This window comes from Phyllostomus hastatus, unplaced genomic scaffold (genome assembly GCF_019186645.2).
Source record: "Phyllostomus hastatus isolate PE091 unplaced genomic scaffold, TTU_PhHast_1.1 phas_contig_147, whole genome shotgun sequence".
Classification (NCBI taxonomy): Eukaryota; Metazoa; Chordata; class Mammalia; order Chiroptera; family Phyllostomidae; genus Phyllostomus; species Phyllostomus hastatus.
In genome coordinates this window covers 9,678,245-9,696,977 of record NW_025333603.1, presented here as the reverse complement: position 1 = coordinate 9,696,977, position 18,733 = coordinate 9,678,245, and the positions used below count along the sequence as shown (strand labels likewise).

General features: G+C 51.5%; 1 protein-coding gene across 9 annotated transcripts in view; it reads right to left on the bottom strand.

Annotated features, from left to right (window-relative positions):
* TRABD2B (TraB domain containing 2B) overlaps positions 1-15,305 on the bottom strand; it is a 253,527-nt gene extending 238,222 nt beyond the window's left edge. For all 9 annotated transcript variants that reach the window (XR_006787859.1, XR_006787860.1, XM_045857718.1 and 6 more), the window contains exons 1-2: positions 14,632-15,305; positions 11,976-12,536 (exon numbers count right to left, since the gene is read on the bottom strand). Coding sequence is in view for 7 of the 9 variants with exons in the window: in XM_045857718.1 (XP_045713674.1) it covers positions 11,976-12,536; positions 14,632-14,733 (663 nt within the window). In the remaining 2 variants the exon portion in view is untranslated. The remainder of the gene's footprint in view (positions 1-11,975; positions 12,537-14,631) is intronic.
* Positions 15,306-18,733: the final 3,428 nt, after the last annotated feature.

Below are 18,733 nucleotides of genomic sequence, written 5' to 3'. Positions count from 1 at the left end.
AAGTATTACTACCACCAAGGGCCCTAAAGGTCTCAATTTACCCATCACATGATAGATCCACCACTCTACAAGCTGCATCTCAGCCACCACAGAGGGTCTGGTGCTCAAAAATGCGCCGTATTCCAATACATGCTGTAGCCTCTCAGCTGGAGAAATACACACCACAGGGACCACTGAGAGTCCATATGGGGACGGGGGTGGGCGGAAGACACGGGACAGGAGTAGTCTAGCCCTTTCGAGGTGTCCTCATGGGGGTAGGGAGGAAGGCTGGAGTTGGCAAACCAAGATGCAAATGGTTGGAGTTATCATTGCCATTGGGCTTTCTTTCCCTCTCAAACTCAGGGCTGAGAAGCTCAAGAAAGGGAAGCCTCCTGGACTGAGGCTAAAGGATGAGCCAGAGAGATTTCCAAAGGGCTTTTTCCACAAGAATCTGACTTACCACAAAGGACTTTCAAATGGGACCTGTAGCTTAGTTTGTGAACTACCTAGAAGGCTCACTAAGTCCCCAGGAGACAAAACTGGCCAGAAAACTTTAAATAACCTTACAGGAAGAAAACAGATAAGCCCTTTGAACAGATAAGGGGGAAAAGGGGCCTAGCTTTTTGTTTTATAGGAGCTTCTTAATCTTTTTAAAATTGATTTTAGAGAAAGGAAGGTATGGGCAGGTAGGGGGTAGAGAGAGAGAGACCTATTTGTTCTTCCACTTATTTATGCATTCATTGATGATTCTTGTATGCATTCTGACTGAGCCTAGCCTTTTATCTTTGCACTGTGCCTTCAAAGGGCAGGGCTGGCCTGGTTGTGGAGAGGAGGGCTTGGCATACCCAGAGGTGCGGCCCCAGGGCCCACCCATTACTGAGATCCCCAGTGAGGACTCCAGGCCTGTGGGTGGGGGTGGGGTGGGCTGTGCAGGAAGGTGCGCTGCCCTTTCAGGAAAAGAGCCCCCTGCTTAAGGAATCTGGTCAAGGAGGCAGATGCAGGGCCACATGGCCTGAGCAGCAAAGTGGGCTGGGCTGAGAGACAGGCCTGTCGCGTCTCTGCACTCTGCCTAGAGGGGCATGAGGCAGAGGCAGACAGCAGTCAGGTGGTTCCATTCAGCCTTGGCTTGTCACAGCCCATGCAGACAAGACACACTGAACTTTGCACAAGCCGCACCTCTCCACCCCTAGCTCTGGCATACGCACCTCCCTTGTCCTGGGCCTAGAACCCCTGAGCATAAAACTTAGCATTTGCCTGCTAAGTTTTACCCCTTCAGTTCTTGGCTTCACCTCAGCTTCCTCCAGGAAATCCTCCCAGATCTCCGCAGGACTGGGAAGTATGCTGTCTTCTGTGCTCCCACATCACACCACTTTGCCCCCCGCTGCCACCTTCACCGGGGCACAGTGTAAGGCCTCTCTCTGCCTCACACTGCCCGTGCCCCTCCCCACCCAGAAGGGGAGCCCCTGGGGTAGAGCATCGTCACTCTTGTTCACTCTTCTTTCTCCAGCACATATCCCAATGTCTGGCACACAGCAGAAACTAGAAACCATTCCTCAAATTGCATAATGATGCTAATTTAAAAATACACTAATAGACACAGAGAACAGACTGACAGTTGTCAGAGGGGGAGGGGAGCAGTGACTGGGTGAAGAAGGTGAACAGATTAAGCAAAGGAAAAAACCTCATAGACACAGGCAGCAACTTGGTAATTACCAGAGGGATGGGGAGTAGGGGGAGGTAGAAGAGGGGGGATAAAGGGGGATGAGAGGAGACTTGACTTGGTGGGGAGAACACACAGTACAACACACAGATATGCGATAGAATTGTATACCTGAAACCTATATCATTTTATTAACCAATGTCACTCCAATAAATTCAATAAAATAAATAAGTAAATAGTAAAGAAATAAAAAATTTAAAAAACAAAAAATAAAAATACACTCGTAACTATGAGCTAGTGTTTAGTGAGTGTTCCTTGTGTATTTGACACTGTACTACTGTGTTTTATATAATCAGTCCTCACAGCAATCAGTTGAGGTTGACAAATGAGGAAACTGAGGCAGGGGAAGGTTACATAACTAGCCCAAGGTTACACTCCCAATAAGTACAGTGATTCTCACAGCGATGGAGTGTTGAGCTGTGGAAGCACCCCGCCCCCACTCAGCTGAGTCAGCACCATGCTGTGTAAATTTATTTAAGACCAGTTCTTGGTTCAAAGGCAGAATCACACCAGGAAGTTCCTCTAAATGAGGGACATGGAGAGGGAGCTTTATGCAGAGAACACAGACTCAGAAGGTAAGAGCCAAATGAGAAGCAAATTTTAATGCTTCCCCCTGCCCTTCCTGACCCAATGGAAAGAAAAGAGGAGACCCAAAGGATAACAGGTGACTGAGTGTCAGCAGGGAATACCTGCACTGCCTACAGGGAAGGAGAACAGCAGTCAGGCCCTGACCTGAAAGCCTCAGGGTCCCCCAAGGAAGCCATGTTGCCTCGTCAGGAGAGGATCACACTCCAGCATCAGGTGCCACTGCAGAAACTGCACCAGTCCTAAGGACCCAGGCTGTCACCTGGAGATGGCCTCCAGGCTCTGACTCCTATGGACCTTGTTAGGTCCCTTCTGGCTCTTTTCAAGGGTGGTCAGGATTCTGGGTGACCCATGTACAACTCACCTACTATTGAGGACTAAATGTGCACCACCCTCCCTGATTCATGTGCTGAAGCCCTAACCTCCAATATGATGCTATTTGGAGATGGGTACTTTGTGATGTACTGAGGGTTAGAGGAGGTCATGATGGTGGGGCCTTCATGACGAGATTCGTGTCTTTATAAGAAGAGACACCAGTGAACTTACTCTTAACCCCAACTCATACCTCTACACATCTCTGTTGGGAACCACTCTGCCTGGTATCAGAAGCTGTAACCCCCGCCAAGGCTAAGGCTGAGGGAGTGACCTTGGACCATAAGCCAGCAAGGAGACAAAAGCTTATCTCCCTGGCAGGAGCACCGCTTCTGCTCCTTTTACTTCACCCTGCCTGGTCCCCAATGCTTGGTCGGTTAGCCAATGACAGGTAAGATTCCCCAAGGGGGGAACGACCTAAGACAGGCACAATCACATGGGAGGCCCCCAAGGAAGGACTTTGGGGGCCACAGCAAAAGGGGGTGATGGACCCTCACCCCTCAGCTTTGACAAAACCTGAGTCCTCATTGTCTGTGAGAAAATCTCCTTATCTCTTGGTTGCCTTAGTTCCCTTGTTCCACCTAAGCCTGAAACAATGACAGGGTGGTGCCGCCCTGTGCTGGAAAGGGTGGGTTCCCTGGGTGATCAGGCCTAAGAAAGAATATATAAAATCCTGTGAAACCTGCTTTGTTTAGAATGCTCTCAATTAACTGATAAGGGTCCAAAGAAGAAGTAAGTTTGTTCCTCAAAGTTTTACAGCTCTTTAGCTATCTGACCCAGACTCAAAATAGGCCCTCAGAGTTCCTTGTTATTTATTGTTTGATCCTTACTTCCCGGCAATGGTTAATGAGCTTTACCTGAGTTCCTGTGTAAAGGAACCCAATAAAAGCCTGCTCAGGCGGGAGAACAAGGTGCTCTCCCCTAGGGAGGGTGGCCATGGCACTCCCCACTAGAGAGAGTGGCTGTTCCATCCCTATTTTCCCACAGGACCTGGTTGTCTCTGTGTATGTTTTTCTCATGTTTCGATGAGCCATCCACAGCATTCCGTGGTCACTGCAGGCCAGTGGTCGTGTCACATCTCCCTCTCTCTCTCTCAGAAAGCAGCTGTCTGCAAGCCACAAACAAAGCTCTCACCAGACCCCAGTGAAGCTGGTACCCTATTGCAGACTTCTAGCCTTCAGAGCTGTGCAAAGGTAAATTTATGTTGTTTAAGCCACTCAGCCTATGGTATTTTGTTATGACAGCACAGGCAGACTAAGACACCCACCAGTCCTTTTAAAACTCAATGCAACTTTGCAATATATACAAACATACAATCATTACGTTGTATATCTGAGACGAATATGTCAATTATACCTTAATGAAAAATTAAGAAAGAAAAGAAAAAAAAACCACAATGCTAAAAGCCAATCACATCATTGCACCTACATTCAAACTGCTGAGCTATGATCAGGTGGCATCAGCCCATAGGGACAGTGTAATCTTGTGACAATGAATAATAGTCTGGCTACAAAGGGCATTTGTTTGAGGAGTCTGGACTTTTAAAAGGGACTTCCCTCAGGAGCCCTTGCTACATCATAGGAGTAAGAGCTAGCCAGACAATAAAAACTGGGAAGGTAGAGTGGACAGCATAAGCAAACACATGGAGTCATGACCAAGGTTGCTGTGTGAGAGGCAGGGACGGAGGCAGAACTATAAGAGGTGAGCATTGTTGGAGCCCCAAACCAAAGCAGCAAGTAATAGGTCAAATTAAACATTTAAAAATAAAAACAAAGAGGGAAATGGGGTGAGCCTGGAGAGGCTCATGTGCGCTCTGATGAGTAAAGAGGGGGAAAAAGAAGCCTTTGTTTGCAAGTAAGAGATGAGGAAGAGAAAACAACATTTTCCAGGTCAGAGAGAGATCAATCCAATAGGGACCCATGGATTCCTGACTGAATGGGCCAACATTAGTACAGAAGTCATCTGCAGGGCTCAGGTGGGACGTCTGAAGGCTTTCTGTGCACATGGAGGCCAAGATGCAGTCTGTTTTTGGCATCCAAAGCTGCCAACACCCCAACCAGAGAATGCTCCACAAAGCCCCAACTTCAGGCCTTGAGCACCTTCGGCCTAATTTTGTAGTCAATCATAAGCATATTTTAAACTAGGTTTTGAATCTGCATCTATTAGGAAAGAAAAGACTGCCTCAGTCATCATTATAACATAAAGCAAAACATATAAGTGCTAAAAGAATATCATAAAATGTCATTTAAAAAATTCGACAGAAATGAAGGATATATGTGGCTGGGGCATCGAGCAAAGTTTTGGACCAGGTCTTCCCGAGCAGATTGGATTGAGCAGCATTCTGGGAAGACTTCCTAGAGGAGGTACAGCTTTGAGTAAAGCCTTGGAAAATCTCCTAGGATTCAGAAGTGGAAGAGAAAAGGAGGAAATTCCTGGAGAGGGAGGGGGCCCAGCACAAGTAGCAGCGCTTCCAAGCTTGGGGCAATAGTGTTGTGCTCCAGCGGCTACACAGTGCGGATTGAAAAGCCTGCAGATCCTGGAGTTGCTGCTCGGCTAGACGGCTTGGCAGCCGCCAAGCAGAGCTGAAAGCTGGGCCACCGGCTGCCTGTGGATTAAGTGGGTGGACAGAGAGCCAGTGATGGGAGATAAAAGGGAGTGAAGTGGATAATATTTAGAAGCAAGCTAGAGGGGGAAAGAACGCCGGCAGCTTGGCTGGCAGGCTGCGGCGCTCGCTGCATTCTTCAGTTTCCTCCCTCGGAAAGCTGCATTACCAGGCGACCTCTTCCTGGCTTCCAGAGATGTCCAAATGGGAGCTATTAACAAAGGCACGCTCCCATTTTTATCTCCATCACAAAATGCTTCAGCGCTCAGGCTTTCTGTTTCGGGCCCGGGACGGCTGGCGGGTGTGTTGCGGGAAGAAGATCAATGGGTTTTTGGACAGGGTTTCTTGAAATTCTTGAGAACTGGTCCCTTCCAGTTCTAAAATTTTAGAACTCTGTGACTATGAGCCGAAAATTCTTCAAAGCTGAGAGGCTAGGATTTCACAACGTGAAGATTCTTCGAGTCCAAAAATGCCTCTGAGCCTAACGCTCTAAGATTTCACCATTCTTAGATTCCCTGAGCCTCTGAGTTCCGGTTTAGGGTTCAGAGATTCCATAATTCTGAAAGAGTTCATCCTATAAACTTCTAATTTTGAGACTAGAATATTGCATGATCTTTTGGTCACCTCCAGCTTTCTCACTCTCCTTCAACAGAGGCACCTAAGCCATACAGTACATTGGCTTCTGAGCTTGTCCCCCCTCCCCCAGGTTGTGTTCATATATTAAATGTTAAAGTCTCAGATAACCAGGTCAGGGAGAGCAGACAGGGCTGGCCACGCCAGTGGGGGCACTTTGCAAACAGCTCTCTGGGCACAGACAGAGTCTGAGCATACACATGCCTAGGTATCAATGCTAGCAGGTCCCCCAAGGGACTTCTACACCGTGGGACAGACCTTTGCTGAACAGCTCCCAACCACAGGGCTCGGTGTGGGAGGCACAGTAGGTGTGGCAGGCTGCAGAGACCAGGGTGGAGACAAAACCAGAAGAAGCGTTTCCCAGCCCAGGAGCTGCGGTTAGTACACCCTGGGCCAGCCTGTGTTTTGATCTACACTGACTGAGGACTTCTCCTTCTGCAGGGGATTCTGAGGAGATGAGGACTCAGCATGGTCTGAGGTCCTCGGGGTGCCCAGGTGCTGATCTCTCCCTTGGGAGGACACAAAGACCTGGTGGGAAGCCACCAGCAGGAACTAGGACAGTGGACACGAGGGACCATTGGGCAGTGCTGCTGTAACTGCCATGGAGGCTCAGAGAAGACAGAGGACTCAGAAATGGTCATTCTTGAGAATGGGAAATGAGAGAGAGGTTCTGAGAGAACCTGAGAAATGAGAGACAGGTGACAGGAAGAGAAAGGGAAAACGGGGTCTCCATGCGAGGTGTGGAGAACCAGGACACAGGAGAGGCCGACGCACAGGCGCTCCATGCCTCGGTTTCTACAGCTGTATAAAAGGACAGATGATACCCACTCTCCCTGACTGGTCAGTGAACTCTCTGCAGGAGAAACTAGGCTGTTCCCAGGTCTCTGCTCCCAGCATTGCGCTGGCCTGACACTAAGGTGCCCCAGGTGAATGAGGAGAAAGTGAGGTAAAGGTCTAATAAAGAAAAAGGCTCCAAGGCTGGACAGCTGTCCCGCAGATGGTGCTGTGACAGGCCAGGGCTCTCTCTGCTCTGCAGACCGCAGCAAGAGGCAGCGGGATCGCCCACCAGAACCGACAGCCTTCCAGACAATCAGGTATCAGCCTCGGCCCACCAAAGACTGCCAGCCCTTCCCAGCTGTGGAGGACTCAGGCTCAATAGCTCAGCATAGCTCAGGGTCACCAAAATACGGGGGCCAAAGATGAGCACCACAAAAGTCAGAACTGGGCCAGCCCTGAAAATCCCCTAGTCAACACTCTCATGGAACAGAGGTGACAACCTAAACCCAGAAAGGCAAAAGGACTAGCCCAGAGTCACAGGTAAAGTAGGAACAGGGCCAGGGGAGCTGGAGCCTACTTTGGATTTGAACAACCCACTTGATGATTTTCAATTTTGTGTTCTTGTAGGAAGGCGTGAAGCTATTTAAGGTAAGGAGGGGGATCTTCACTAATGCAGCCTTCATTCATTCATTCACTAGTGCTGGGTGGTGGAAGGAAATGAAGCAGGGATACTTGTTTTATGGTTCCTGTCCATTCATTCATTCTTTCTCCAAATACTTAATTGAGCACCTAATCATATGTGCTGGCCCTGCAGGGTGTAGATACAGGATCTCTGACTATAAACCAAAGAGACTCCCTTTTATTTAACTGGTCCTGCTGGGCCTGTGTTAGGGGTGCCACCTTCACAATGGTCCTTTGGCAAGCTGGGGATGTCTTAGGAAATTCCATTTGTAGAATCATCTTCAGATCCAATTTGTATGCCAGAGGAAAATCAGTGTGGGCACTTTCTAATTATCTAATTCTATATATACCTTATTATATTTTTAGCAAGATACGACAATCTCCCACCACTCAAACACACACACTTACCATCACCAGATAATGCCTTCTGACTATTAAAAACAAAAATCACGCCAGCTCTCACATACCTCAAACCGCACGGACTCTGGCATCAGACACACCCAAGTCTGAACCCTGAGTCCTCCTGGGCTGGCTGTGTAATCACAGCCAAATGACTTAACCTTTTTAAGCCTCAGTTTATTGTCTGTGAAAGAGAGATGATGGTATGTCTTGTCACATCTCTGTGAGGTTTAGAGATGATGTACTTACAAGGTCTAATGTAGCGCCCTGCACAGAGACAGAGCTCACTAAAGGATGATGTTGTGGTTTCTAACCCCCTGGTGAGGGAGCTGTGCTATTTTACAAACATTTTGGATAACCTTGGCAGCCACGCCCAAGTGTTTAGGCTCTGCACACACCCCATGTTCACGAAAACAAGCAAAGTACAGAAGGCAGGGTCCTCGTTTTCTCATTATGCCTCAGACAACTGCATAACTCAAGAGGGCCTATCACGCTGCTCCTCCACCTATGGGTGGGGGAGGACTGAGGCCCCCTAGAGGGGGAAGGAGGTCTCCTAATCAGCCCAGCAAGTTAGTGGCAGCTAGTACCAGTCCCTGGAGGCAGCTGACAGAGCTGATTGAAATCTGCAGGTCCCAAGACTGTCATAAGATCTGGACTCAAGGCACAGGTACCCACAGGCCCCTCGGGGCAGGAGCCACCACCACCCTTTATTACTTCAGTTTCACTCTGTTCCACAAAGGATGGGCAGTGGACATGGCTGCTAGGCGAAGGTGTTCACAGGGCAGAGATGAGGCTTCCCTCCTCTCTCCTTCTTGGTCTGCAGCTGGCCCAGACTCTTCCAAGCATGAGACCTACATCTAGGTAGTCATTTTACCTTCTCAGTAATCTCTACATGTAGTGTCTTTTCACGTCCTCCCCAAACCAGCTCAACTGTGAAAGGCTGGCCCCTGCTGCCCCAGATGATAGACAGGAACACCAAAGTTATGCATGAGTCCTTGGCTTTTGAGCCGGAGCTGGGACTGAAATCTAGAGGCAAATCTCCTCTCTCTCATCCTGCCACACTGAGCTGTCTGCAACACAGCAGGGAAATCTTTAGAGGGCCTGCCTTCACCATCCCCACTCGAGCCCCATGGCCAAAAGAAATGATTTCCCTATAGGTATAAGTTTCCCAAGAAGTAAACTTTTAAGCCCTCAAGTCCTAAAGGGGAGAAAGAAATAAGAAAGGACTGAAGGAAGGATCACAAGAGGACACGAAATACCTAGTCATATGGGGTCCCCTACCTCCCTAGCCTAAAAGAGGAGTGCGCCCTTCTTCTCGAGTCAGGCAGACTGGCTCTGCTCCTCATTAACCATGTGACCTTGGGCAAGTCCTCCAACCTTTCTGACTACTCACCTTAGAAAACCACAGGGCTGTGAGAGTCCGACAAAATGGAAAAGCATATGGAGCTTCCTGCAGAGTGCCAGGCACGTGGAATTGATTATAACCGTCCCACGGAATGTCAGGGCTGGAAGGGACTTGGATGATGACCTCATCCTGGTGTCTCATTTCACAGACGGGAAAAACAAGGCCCAGAGAAGGGAAATGACTTGCCCAAGGACACACAGCAAACTTATGGTGATGCTGGGTCTAGCACGCTCAGTTCATATTAAAATCACAGGCTACAGCCAATGAGCCCAACCTTCCAAGCTGTTCAGAGATGGAAGAAAGTTTTTCAGTAGTTCCTCAACCCACAGAGTTCCAAATGTAAGCTTCCTTTCTCCACTTAACAAGAAAAAATGTGGTATTTCTGCCCAGAAAATATAAAAATTTGAGAAATACTCAAATTAAAACTAAAATCCCAGGTCTTAACAAAAACACTCTCTTTTAAGGCTTCTATTTCCCGCCTTCTTCTTTCATTGCCCCCCCCAAATATTTTGCAATAACAGTAATGCTGAGAGGAAAGAAAAAAATAAAAATCTGATGCACTTAACAGATATTTTGGTACAATAATGCATCACAGATGTTCATATCAAACTGTGCACGCGCGCATACAATTTTACTGAGAAAGCTGTTGCATTTCTGACTTTGGGGTGGGGGATCCCTAACAACCCCATCCACCCCAGCTCTGGAATCCCTCCCTTCCCAGTTAGCCCAGGGCTGGCCATGGGGATGAAGAAGACATTTCATCACCTCGCTCCAAAATGATAACAGGACAAATTGGTGGGGTCGGACACTCTGGCAGGTGGTGAAGGGTGTGGAGATTAGGGAACCAAGAGGAGCCCTGTTTTCTTTTGTTTGGGACTTGCTTCCTGCAGCCCTCTTGACGAGCTGGACCCAGGAACAATTTTAGGAGCGGGCCCAGGCTGGTGATGGGGTGGGCGCATTTTTGAAACCAGAGATTGGAGTCCGTTTGATCTTCAAACATGGGCTTTGGAGACTGTCAGCAGGCTCCTCGCTGGCCGATGAATGGCTCTCAGGAACTTTTCCTAAAACATAACCTCACACACTTTCCAGCAAATGTTTTCAACCTACCAAAGCCATCATTTGGTTGAACAGCAGTGTTTCCAGACCCCGAAGAAAGATAGTTTTGTTGTTTTAAGAGAGACAGATTAAAGCCAGGGGCTGTTTAACCAGAGCACTTATGTGCTCCCTTCAGCTCTTACGGATTCCTCTGTGGTTGGCACAAAGAGGGGGTTTAGGGGGACGGTGGGTCCCCTACCTCCCTAGCCTAAAAGAGATGTCGAGGCCAGACATGAGGCCTCTGAACAGGAGGCCTCCCACAAGCCTGCCTCCAAAATGAGATGGGCGGCGAGCACTGGGGACCCCACGGCAGATAATATCAGCTCTCGAGGCTGGCAAGGGAAAAGTCACTTCAGAGGGAGAAAGCCGGTATGTTCAGAGGAATCAGCGCTGGGCCAGAGAATGCACAGGATTTTCCCCCATGGAGAAGGAGTCAGGCGTAGTCAGAACCCTGCAGGGCGTGACTAACTTCCCCAATATTCCTGCCACCGGGGCCCTCTGGGTAAGGACTCCACAATTATGGGAGAGCCAGCAGGAGAACCGACAAACCCGCCTTTCATTTGGCCGGCAAATCAATCTGGCTTCTTACCTCCCTGGGGACAATATTGCATTTCCCCTAGAAAAACAAAGGCCAGAGATCTCTGAAAGGGGATCAGTTTCTGCTGCTGTTTCCCTGGTGAAGAGCTTGCAACATCTCTGAACAGCAAGCAGTTCTGGTCCCAGTGGTAGTTTCTGGCCTGGCCAATTTACAGGCCATCTCCTTCACAGAGAGAGGACCATGTCTCTGGGGCCACGCCTCACTCCTCACTGGGCATCGGCTCATGGCCAGTCTTGGGGCCTTGAAGCAGGAGCCACCAGCCCTGATGCAAGCCCCCACCCCAGACAGACAGGCTGATCTCAAGGCACAGATGTGAATTCATTGTTCCCAGGGCCTCAGAGTTGAGTTTGGGGCCAGTGAGTTGCGAGTGACCTCTGCCCATGGGGACAGGGCTTTTAATGACATTTTGCTGGATCAGGTCTCTGGCAGCCAGAGACTTTAAACCTCTGAACCTCCTCCCCTCTCCCTGCCCCCAATTCTAGTTTCAGGAATCAGAATTGTCAACCTGTAAGTGAACACATTTCTCTGAAATTATTAACCCCAAAACTATCCTGGCTGGCTTTCTCCCAGCCTAGAGAGGCAGTCCGAGGGTCGCCTGGCGCTTTGCAAAGGTCTGGGAAATTCGACAGTGCTAAGGTCAAACAGCAGGCTGTACACACCAGGTCCACTCTCTGCACCTGCCTGCCCCCAGGCCCGGGCACTGTGTTTCCCTCTCTGCGTCCTCTGTTTACATGCTGCTGCCTCCAGCCTCAGAATAGCCTCCTACTCTTGAGATCCAGGGCTTCGAACGCAAGCTTTCAGCTCCCTCTTTTTGTTTTTCATCACTCTGATGCTCCCAGGGAAATTCTTTCTGCTCAGGCAAGCACGGCAGGTGGGGAGTGTATACCCCCCACAGGTAACACCACTGAAAGGGAAGCAAACACCCAAACTCTTACCCCCAGTCCAGCACATACCAGTTTGCCCTCATACCACCCCCAAAGCAGCTGGAGAGCCTCTCCACAGCCCAAAAGACCTTCTCTCTTTGGGGGAAGGACAAGGCTCCGGCTGCCCGAGAAGGGAGACCATCAGAGGAGAGGACAGGAACGCACAGGGGCTGCCCAGAGCAGGGCGCCCAGGGCCTGGTGCCTACCTGGGAGAAGTTGAGCCCGTTGAGCGGGTGGCACTGCTCCTCCACCCGCTCCACAGCACCCGTGCTCTTCCTCATCCGCTCCGCCTGCTGGGCCAGGTACAGGTCGAGCACAGGCACGCCCCGGGAGCGCACGTCCGTCTCCGTGAGCGAGTTCACCATCAGCATCACCCACACGGGCCTCTTGCGCTCCCAGTTGCCCGCGATGGCGTTGAACAGGTAGTCAGCGTACAGCCCCTTGCCCCGCTGTGCAGGCGTCATCCAGGAGGGCATCATCAGTTTCACGTAGTCCAGGTGGCGCTTCAGGCGCCAGTAAAGTTCGTGGGGCAGCACGTCCTGCAGGTTCTCCCCGTGGGGCAGCAGCTGGCAGCTGGCCAGCGCCGAGATGGTGTAGGGGTCTGTCAGGTCCAGCTCAAAGTAGACGCGGGCACTGGCCTGGAAGGCTGCCTTGGAGTTGTCTGGGATAAAGTCCCAGACGCGCGTGTAGGGGACGTGGATGGTGCCAAACAGATAGGCCGGGGGGTCACGCCGAATAGTCCACAGGAAGGAGTTGAGGTCCCTTTGCTGCAGGGGGAGAGGAGCAGGAGAGCAGTGAGGCCAATGGCAGCAGCGCAAACCCAGGTTAGCACAGAGGGGCAGGAGGAGGTGGGGATGGAAGGCAGACACCTGCACAGGGTCATGGGAAAGAGCAAGGGCTTTGGAAGCTGAAAGACCCACAGGCCAATCCTGGCTTTGCCCTGTCTCAGCTGTCTGACCTTGAGCACACTGTTTCACTTCCTACAGACTCAGTTTCCCCATCTGCAAAATGCAGGGCCAGAGCACCTACCTGAAGGGTCGATGGGAGTATAAAAACACACGCTATTATCTAAGTAAGTCTTAAGGGCACTGCCAGGCCCAGAGGAAGGGGCGATGAAGGAAGCCCTCGTTATTTATGATTAGCTTTCACTGTTCGTGCCAAGGTCTGCCACACCACCTGAGAACATTCATGCTTGGCCAAGCCAAACCTTCACCAGTGGCGTTTCATGGGGAGTGTGGGGAGAGGGGGAGCAAGAGTCCTGCTCTGGTAAGAAGGGAGGAAGTCATATAACTTAAATCCAACCATTAGAAGATACTTGCCAAGAGCACTTTGAAAGCAGAACACCCATTAAAAATAGCACACCTATTTAAACAGCAACTTCCCATCCACCAGGGTGGATACAGTTTTCCTTTTGGAGGGCAGATCTGGGTGTCAGCTACTCTGCTCCACCAGCTGAAACCACAGATGAGAAAGTGCTTTAAAAGCCGCAGGCTAAGTGAAGTCTCAGGCCCCCAGCTGGGGAGAGGAGGATGCCATAGAATCAGGAAATGTACATATTCTGGGTGCTTCCCAGGCTGCTCCCCTAAATAGGCAGGCACACCTGGTCTCCAACACCAATTCTCTGCCATTTATCGCCTAAGCTCTTACCAGGGTGTGTATCGGGGTGAACACAGAGGGGCATGGAAAGAGGGGTCATTTCTCCAGGTCCAGTTTAGGGCCGGGGGTGAAGGGGCATGAGAAAGCAACTGTCATTTCTCACCAGCCCAGTCACTTCCCATCCAGGGAACCCCCAGGGCTGTCGGTCCACGTGGCACCTGCAAGCTACTGGCTAACGAATAACATTCTTCTCCCTGACTTTAGCACAATGAGAAGTATGTTTGGGGGTGGGTGGTGGGGATGGGACCTTACTTTACTGCAATCAACAATTGTAAATCCCAGCGTACTAGAGATATAGACCAGTTCCGAGCGTCCACAGGCCACCGAGGTCCCTGTTTCAGCAGGAGTCAGGACCTGGAGGTGCACCTTGCCCAAGGTCAACTACCTCTCTGCTAACAAGGCTGAGAGTGAGGACCCTACAAAAGCATCCCCTGGTCTCCCAGCCTCTAATTCAGGGTTATTTTCAACGTATTAACACTTTGAGGGAGGACACTGAGGGAAATCAAGAGATTCCTTGGTTTGGAAGGAAAATTAGGAGAACCAATAATTACTAGACCCCAAGGAAATATTAGGGCGGCATTCATTTCCTGGCACTGCTTTCCTTCTCCTCTGGAATCTCCCCGCTCCCCTTTTTTGTGAAATGGGGGCGTTTGATAGAGTGGGTGCTGGGACCTGGGTTGGAGAGAAAGAGAAAAGTGGGAAACTGTACCAGGGAGAAAGTTTGCCCCAGGTCAGAGTGGGAGGGCAGGGGACACGGGGAAGTCTGGGAGGGGCGGTGTGTGAATTCGAGAGAAGGGAAGTCTGATGGAAGTCAGAGAAAAGAGGGCAAGGGATGGTAGGAGCGGAGAGTCAGAGTGGGCAGAGAGAAAGCAGGAAGGTGAAGACAGTATAAAAGCAAGAAAAAGTGAGTCAAAGGGGCACAGAGAGGAACCGTTCCAGCAGGACCGAAAGTTGGGGACAGCCCGAGAGCCGAGAGAGTCCGCGAGTGTTGAAGGAACGGCCAAGGGAGCCCCAATCTCCGCTCCCGGTACGGAGCTGGGACCGGGGCACCAGAAGCTAGGGAAGGGCGCTCGAGACAGCACCCGGCGGGCAGAAGTGGAGCGGGTGGGCTGAGGTGGGTGCGCAAGGCAGAACCCCAAACCACCGTCCCCACGGGGCTGCAGTGCCCTGGCGGCCGGGAGAGTGGCCGGGCAGGCGCTCGCTCACCGATCCTGGCGGCCGGCACTGTCCTCCGTCCAGGGGCTGCGGGTGGGCGCGGGCGGTGGCGAGGAGGGCGGCGAGCAGCGGCCCCGCCAGGGCGGTGTGCATCCTGCCGGGGCCCGCGGGGCGCGGGGTCCCTCCTAGTCGGCGCCCCCTCAGCGGGGCGAGGAGCCCCCAGCTGGGCACCGAGGTTCCTCTGGAGCGCGGGGCTCCAGTGGCTGGATGCTGGGAGCCCTCTGGGGCGTGGCTGGATGTCCCTGCCGAACCTGGGGTTCCCTCGGGGGCGGGGCTCCGTCAGTTGGAAGAGGGGTACCCTCTGGGGCGGAGCTCTTCACCCGGGCGCGCAGCCCCGTCGGCCGAGCCCTGGGGTTCTGAGAGCTCACGGGGGTCTCGGGGCGCGCGGAGGTCCTGGAGCGGTGTCGCGGTCCAGGGGCGCGCGGGGCTCCTGGGGCAGTACTGGGATCCCGCGGTGCGCGGGGTCCTGGGGTTATGCTGGGGACCCGGGGCACGCAAGGTCCCAGGGGTGCGCCGCACTCCAGGGGTCGCGCAGTGGGACAAGTGCGGCGGCGGGCGCGGCGGGGGCGGGGGTCGGATCTGTGTGCCCAGCTGCCCCTGAGCTGGGCTCAGAGGGGCGGCGGACGGCCGCGCGGCCGCTGCCCGGGCTCCGCCATGCTGCTCCGCGGCCGGGAGGGAGGGAGAGAGGAGGGCGGGAGAGCGGCGCGGAGCCGGGGCGGGCGGGGGGCTGGGGCCGCCGGGGCGGGGGGGAGGGGAGGACCCGGCGCGGGACGCGGGGGGCGGGGGGCCGCGCAGGGCCGGGCCGGGCCGCAGGGAGTCCGGGCGAGCTCCGCGCCCGGGCGCGGCGAGGCGGGGTCTGATGGGCATGGCAGGCGCTCGCTCGCTCCTCTCTTGCTCCCTTGCTCGCTCCCTCACACACTCGCGGAGGGAGGCGAAGCCCGCAGCAGCCACTTCCCAACTTTCCAAACTTCCCAGGGCAACTTTTTCCTCTCTTCCCCTGCCCGCGCCTCCTCCTCCTCCATCCCTCCTCCTTCCCCTCGCCAGTTCCCTGCCGGGCCGTAGCTTCCGCATGCGGCCGCCAGAGGGCGCCCGGGCCGAGGTCCCGCTCTGTCAACCTCGGGCTCTGAAGTGGACGTAGACCTGGCAGGCAGCAGTAGGTTTGGGCACTTGGACGAGACTATCCCAATGCACCTGATGCGCAGATTCTGGTGGGAGTGAAAAGAGAGAAGGTCAAGAGAGGGCACACACCCCCAGACTAGCTGGGAAGACAGCAGTCAAAAGAATCCGGGAAAGCTAGTATGTACAACTTTGTACCCATAACTCTGACATGCGCTTAGTGGGTACTCCGCAAACAGTAGCTGAATTAAAACAACAATCTTCCTCAAAAAATGTCTGGAACTTTATAAACAGTCGTGTCTCATCAGTTTCTTTGGACCCACACGGGATCCCTATGAGAGGCCTGGGAGGTAAGGATACATATCCCCGTTCCTTAGACGATAAAAATTGAAAGAGCCCTTAAAACCAGCCCCCTCTGCTCCTGAGAGGCAAATGAAGTTTAGATAAGGTCAAGGGGCCAGGGCCAGGCCCAGGCCTCTGGACCATTTCTGGCACATGGGAAAACTCAGTCACAATCATCACTGCCCACTTCTGCTAAATGAGAGGTGGCTGACTCTTCCTATCCTGACAATCGAGACTGTAGTATGAATTTGGTAGAACTGTCAGGAGCCCACAGGCTTGAGAGGGAGACAGACAGGGATAGATACACAAAGAGATGCTTAAAATACAAATGATGAGTGCCAGAAGAGACAAAGGTACAGGTAAGTGGAAACAGAGAAGAGCTCCTAACACAGCCTGGAGGCTCAAGGAGGACCCTGAAAATGGACTTAAAAGGCAAGTCACAAGTAGCTGCGTGGAGGAGGTGCACAAATTCTTCCAGGTGAAAGGCTTAGAGGTGGGATAGCACAGGTGCCTATAGGGGTCTATACGCAGTTAGGGGTGGCTGGAGCAAAGAGCCATGGGTAGAAGCTGAAGCTGTGTCTCCTGGCCAGGCTGCAGAGTTAGTACTTTATGTCTACTAGGTGGTGGTGCATCATTGCAAGATTTGAAGTAGAGTGTGGTTGTAACAGATCTGTGCCTTTAGGAGACATTCATTGGAGGGAGAGTGTGAAGAAGGGCGCCCTCTGGGGAGACAGGCAGGAAGTGCACAGGTCTCCTGACTCCTGGCCCAGTGCTCTCCCACTACTCCCACCCATGCCTTCAGACACAAGACTGAGCAGCTGGAGAATGGCCACTGTGGAAGGTTGGGAGAGGAAGGCCAGTTGGGATGGAGGGGCAAAAAAGGCTTCCAGGACATAAGATCTGCCCTTTGGGAGGAAGACAGTGGAACACCAGAGACTGGCAGTTTGAACCACATGAGATTGCCATTTCTGTAGATCAAAAATTAATAAATGTTGACAATTTCATATAGTTCAACCTGCTAAGTGCCCAGAGCAATTTCAGTCACTTAGCCATGCACACATCTGGTGACAGACGCTGAGCAGGCCGAAGTGCCCAGACAGTATGGGAGAACAGTGTGGCTCCACCTTGCCCACACACAGAGCTCTGAGAACTGCAGCTGCGACAAGAGTCCTTTAAAGAGACTCCACTCCCCCATGCTCCAAAACTGCCTACAATACCAACCCTCTGCTGGGTGGGGATGAGGCGAAACAGTTGGGAAGTGGGAGGAGAACTTAATTCCACTGAGAGGGAGTGTGATGGTCTCTATGGGTACCTAGGAAAGGCAGATAGACAAAAAAAGGACCTGACCAAGTTAAAAACTGATCCACAAAATTAAAATGATGTTACACATGAATATGTGTGTGATTTTTAAAATGCTCCAGGGCTTTTTTCCTAAAGTAAAAGTTTTGTAGGCTAATTGGCATGAGTTCCAGCTATGATATCTCTTCTTTGGCCCTATCCTATGGCTGTGTGACCAGAGCCAAAGCAATTAACCTCTCTGTGTCTCTCTACACTCAGCTTCCTGTTCTCGTGGTTCTCTGAGTCCATGTGTGCAGTAATGCTTTAGGATTTCCCCTGATATTGTTACTGATACTGTTACTGAGAGGGAAGAGCAAGCGGGTTTCTCTATTCCTGAGGATGTACTCAAGAGAATTGAAAACACCTGTCCACACAAAAACTGTGCACAAATATTGATGGTTGCATTATTCAAAATAGCAAAAAGGTAGGAACAACCCAAACGTCCATCCACTGATGGCTAGACCAAATGTGGCATTTGCATATGGTGGAATATTAATTGGCCATAAAAAGTAATGAAACGCTGATACAATATAGATTAATCTCTAAAACATTAGGCTAAATATTAAGAAGCCAGTCACAAAAGACTGTACATAATATGACTCCATTTATATGAAATGTCCAGAATTGGCAAATACATAGAGGCAGAAAGTAGATTAGTGGCTCATCAGGGGTAGGAGGAAAGGGGAGATTTGGGGCCACAGGTAAAGGTTACTGCATTTCTTCTGGGAGTAATTAAATTTTCTAAAATTGATTGTCATGATGGCTGAACAACTCTGCAAATCTACTGAAGCCATTGAATTGTACAGTTTAAAAAGGTGAGTTGTATGGTAGGTGAATTGTATTCCATACAGCTGTTACTAAAAAAGAACAAACAGGAGAGAGTGCTCCCCAACAGCAAGGGTCTAGTTTCCAAACAATTTTCTCTCCTACCTGGTTTGTGAGAGAAGTACTGGATAGTCCTAAAGTCCCAGGTATTCTGCTAATGCCTCACAAAGCAACTTTGGGTGGACCTCTCTCCCTCTCATCAGTATGAACAAGCTCACAGGGAAGGTAACCTTTAAAAGTCTGCTGTACACGACTCTGGAGTTCAGGATTCCCTGGCCACAGCCTACCCAGGAAGCCTGTAGAAAGGATGGGAAGGACACAGGGCTCAGAAGGCAGGCAGTGGACTCAGCTGCCTGCCTCCTCTCCCCGGGCACATCTGGCCCACTTTCCTTTTACTACATTTTAATTAAGTTGTTCAATCAGATGGGTACTAGGAATCTGTAGGCTATAACAGCTCAGGCAGGAACAGAAG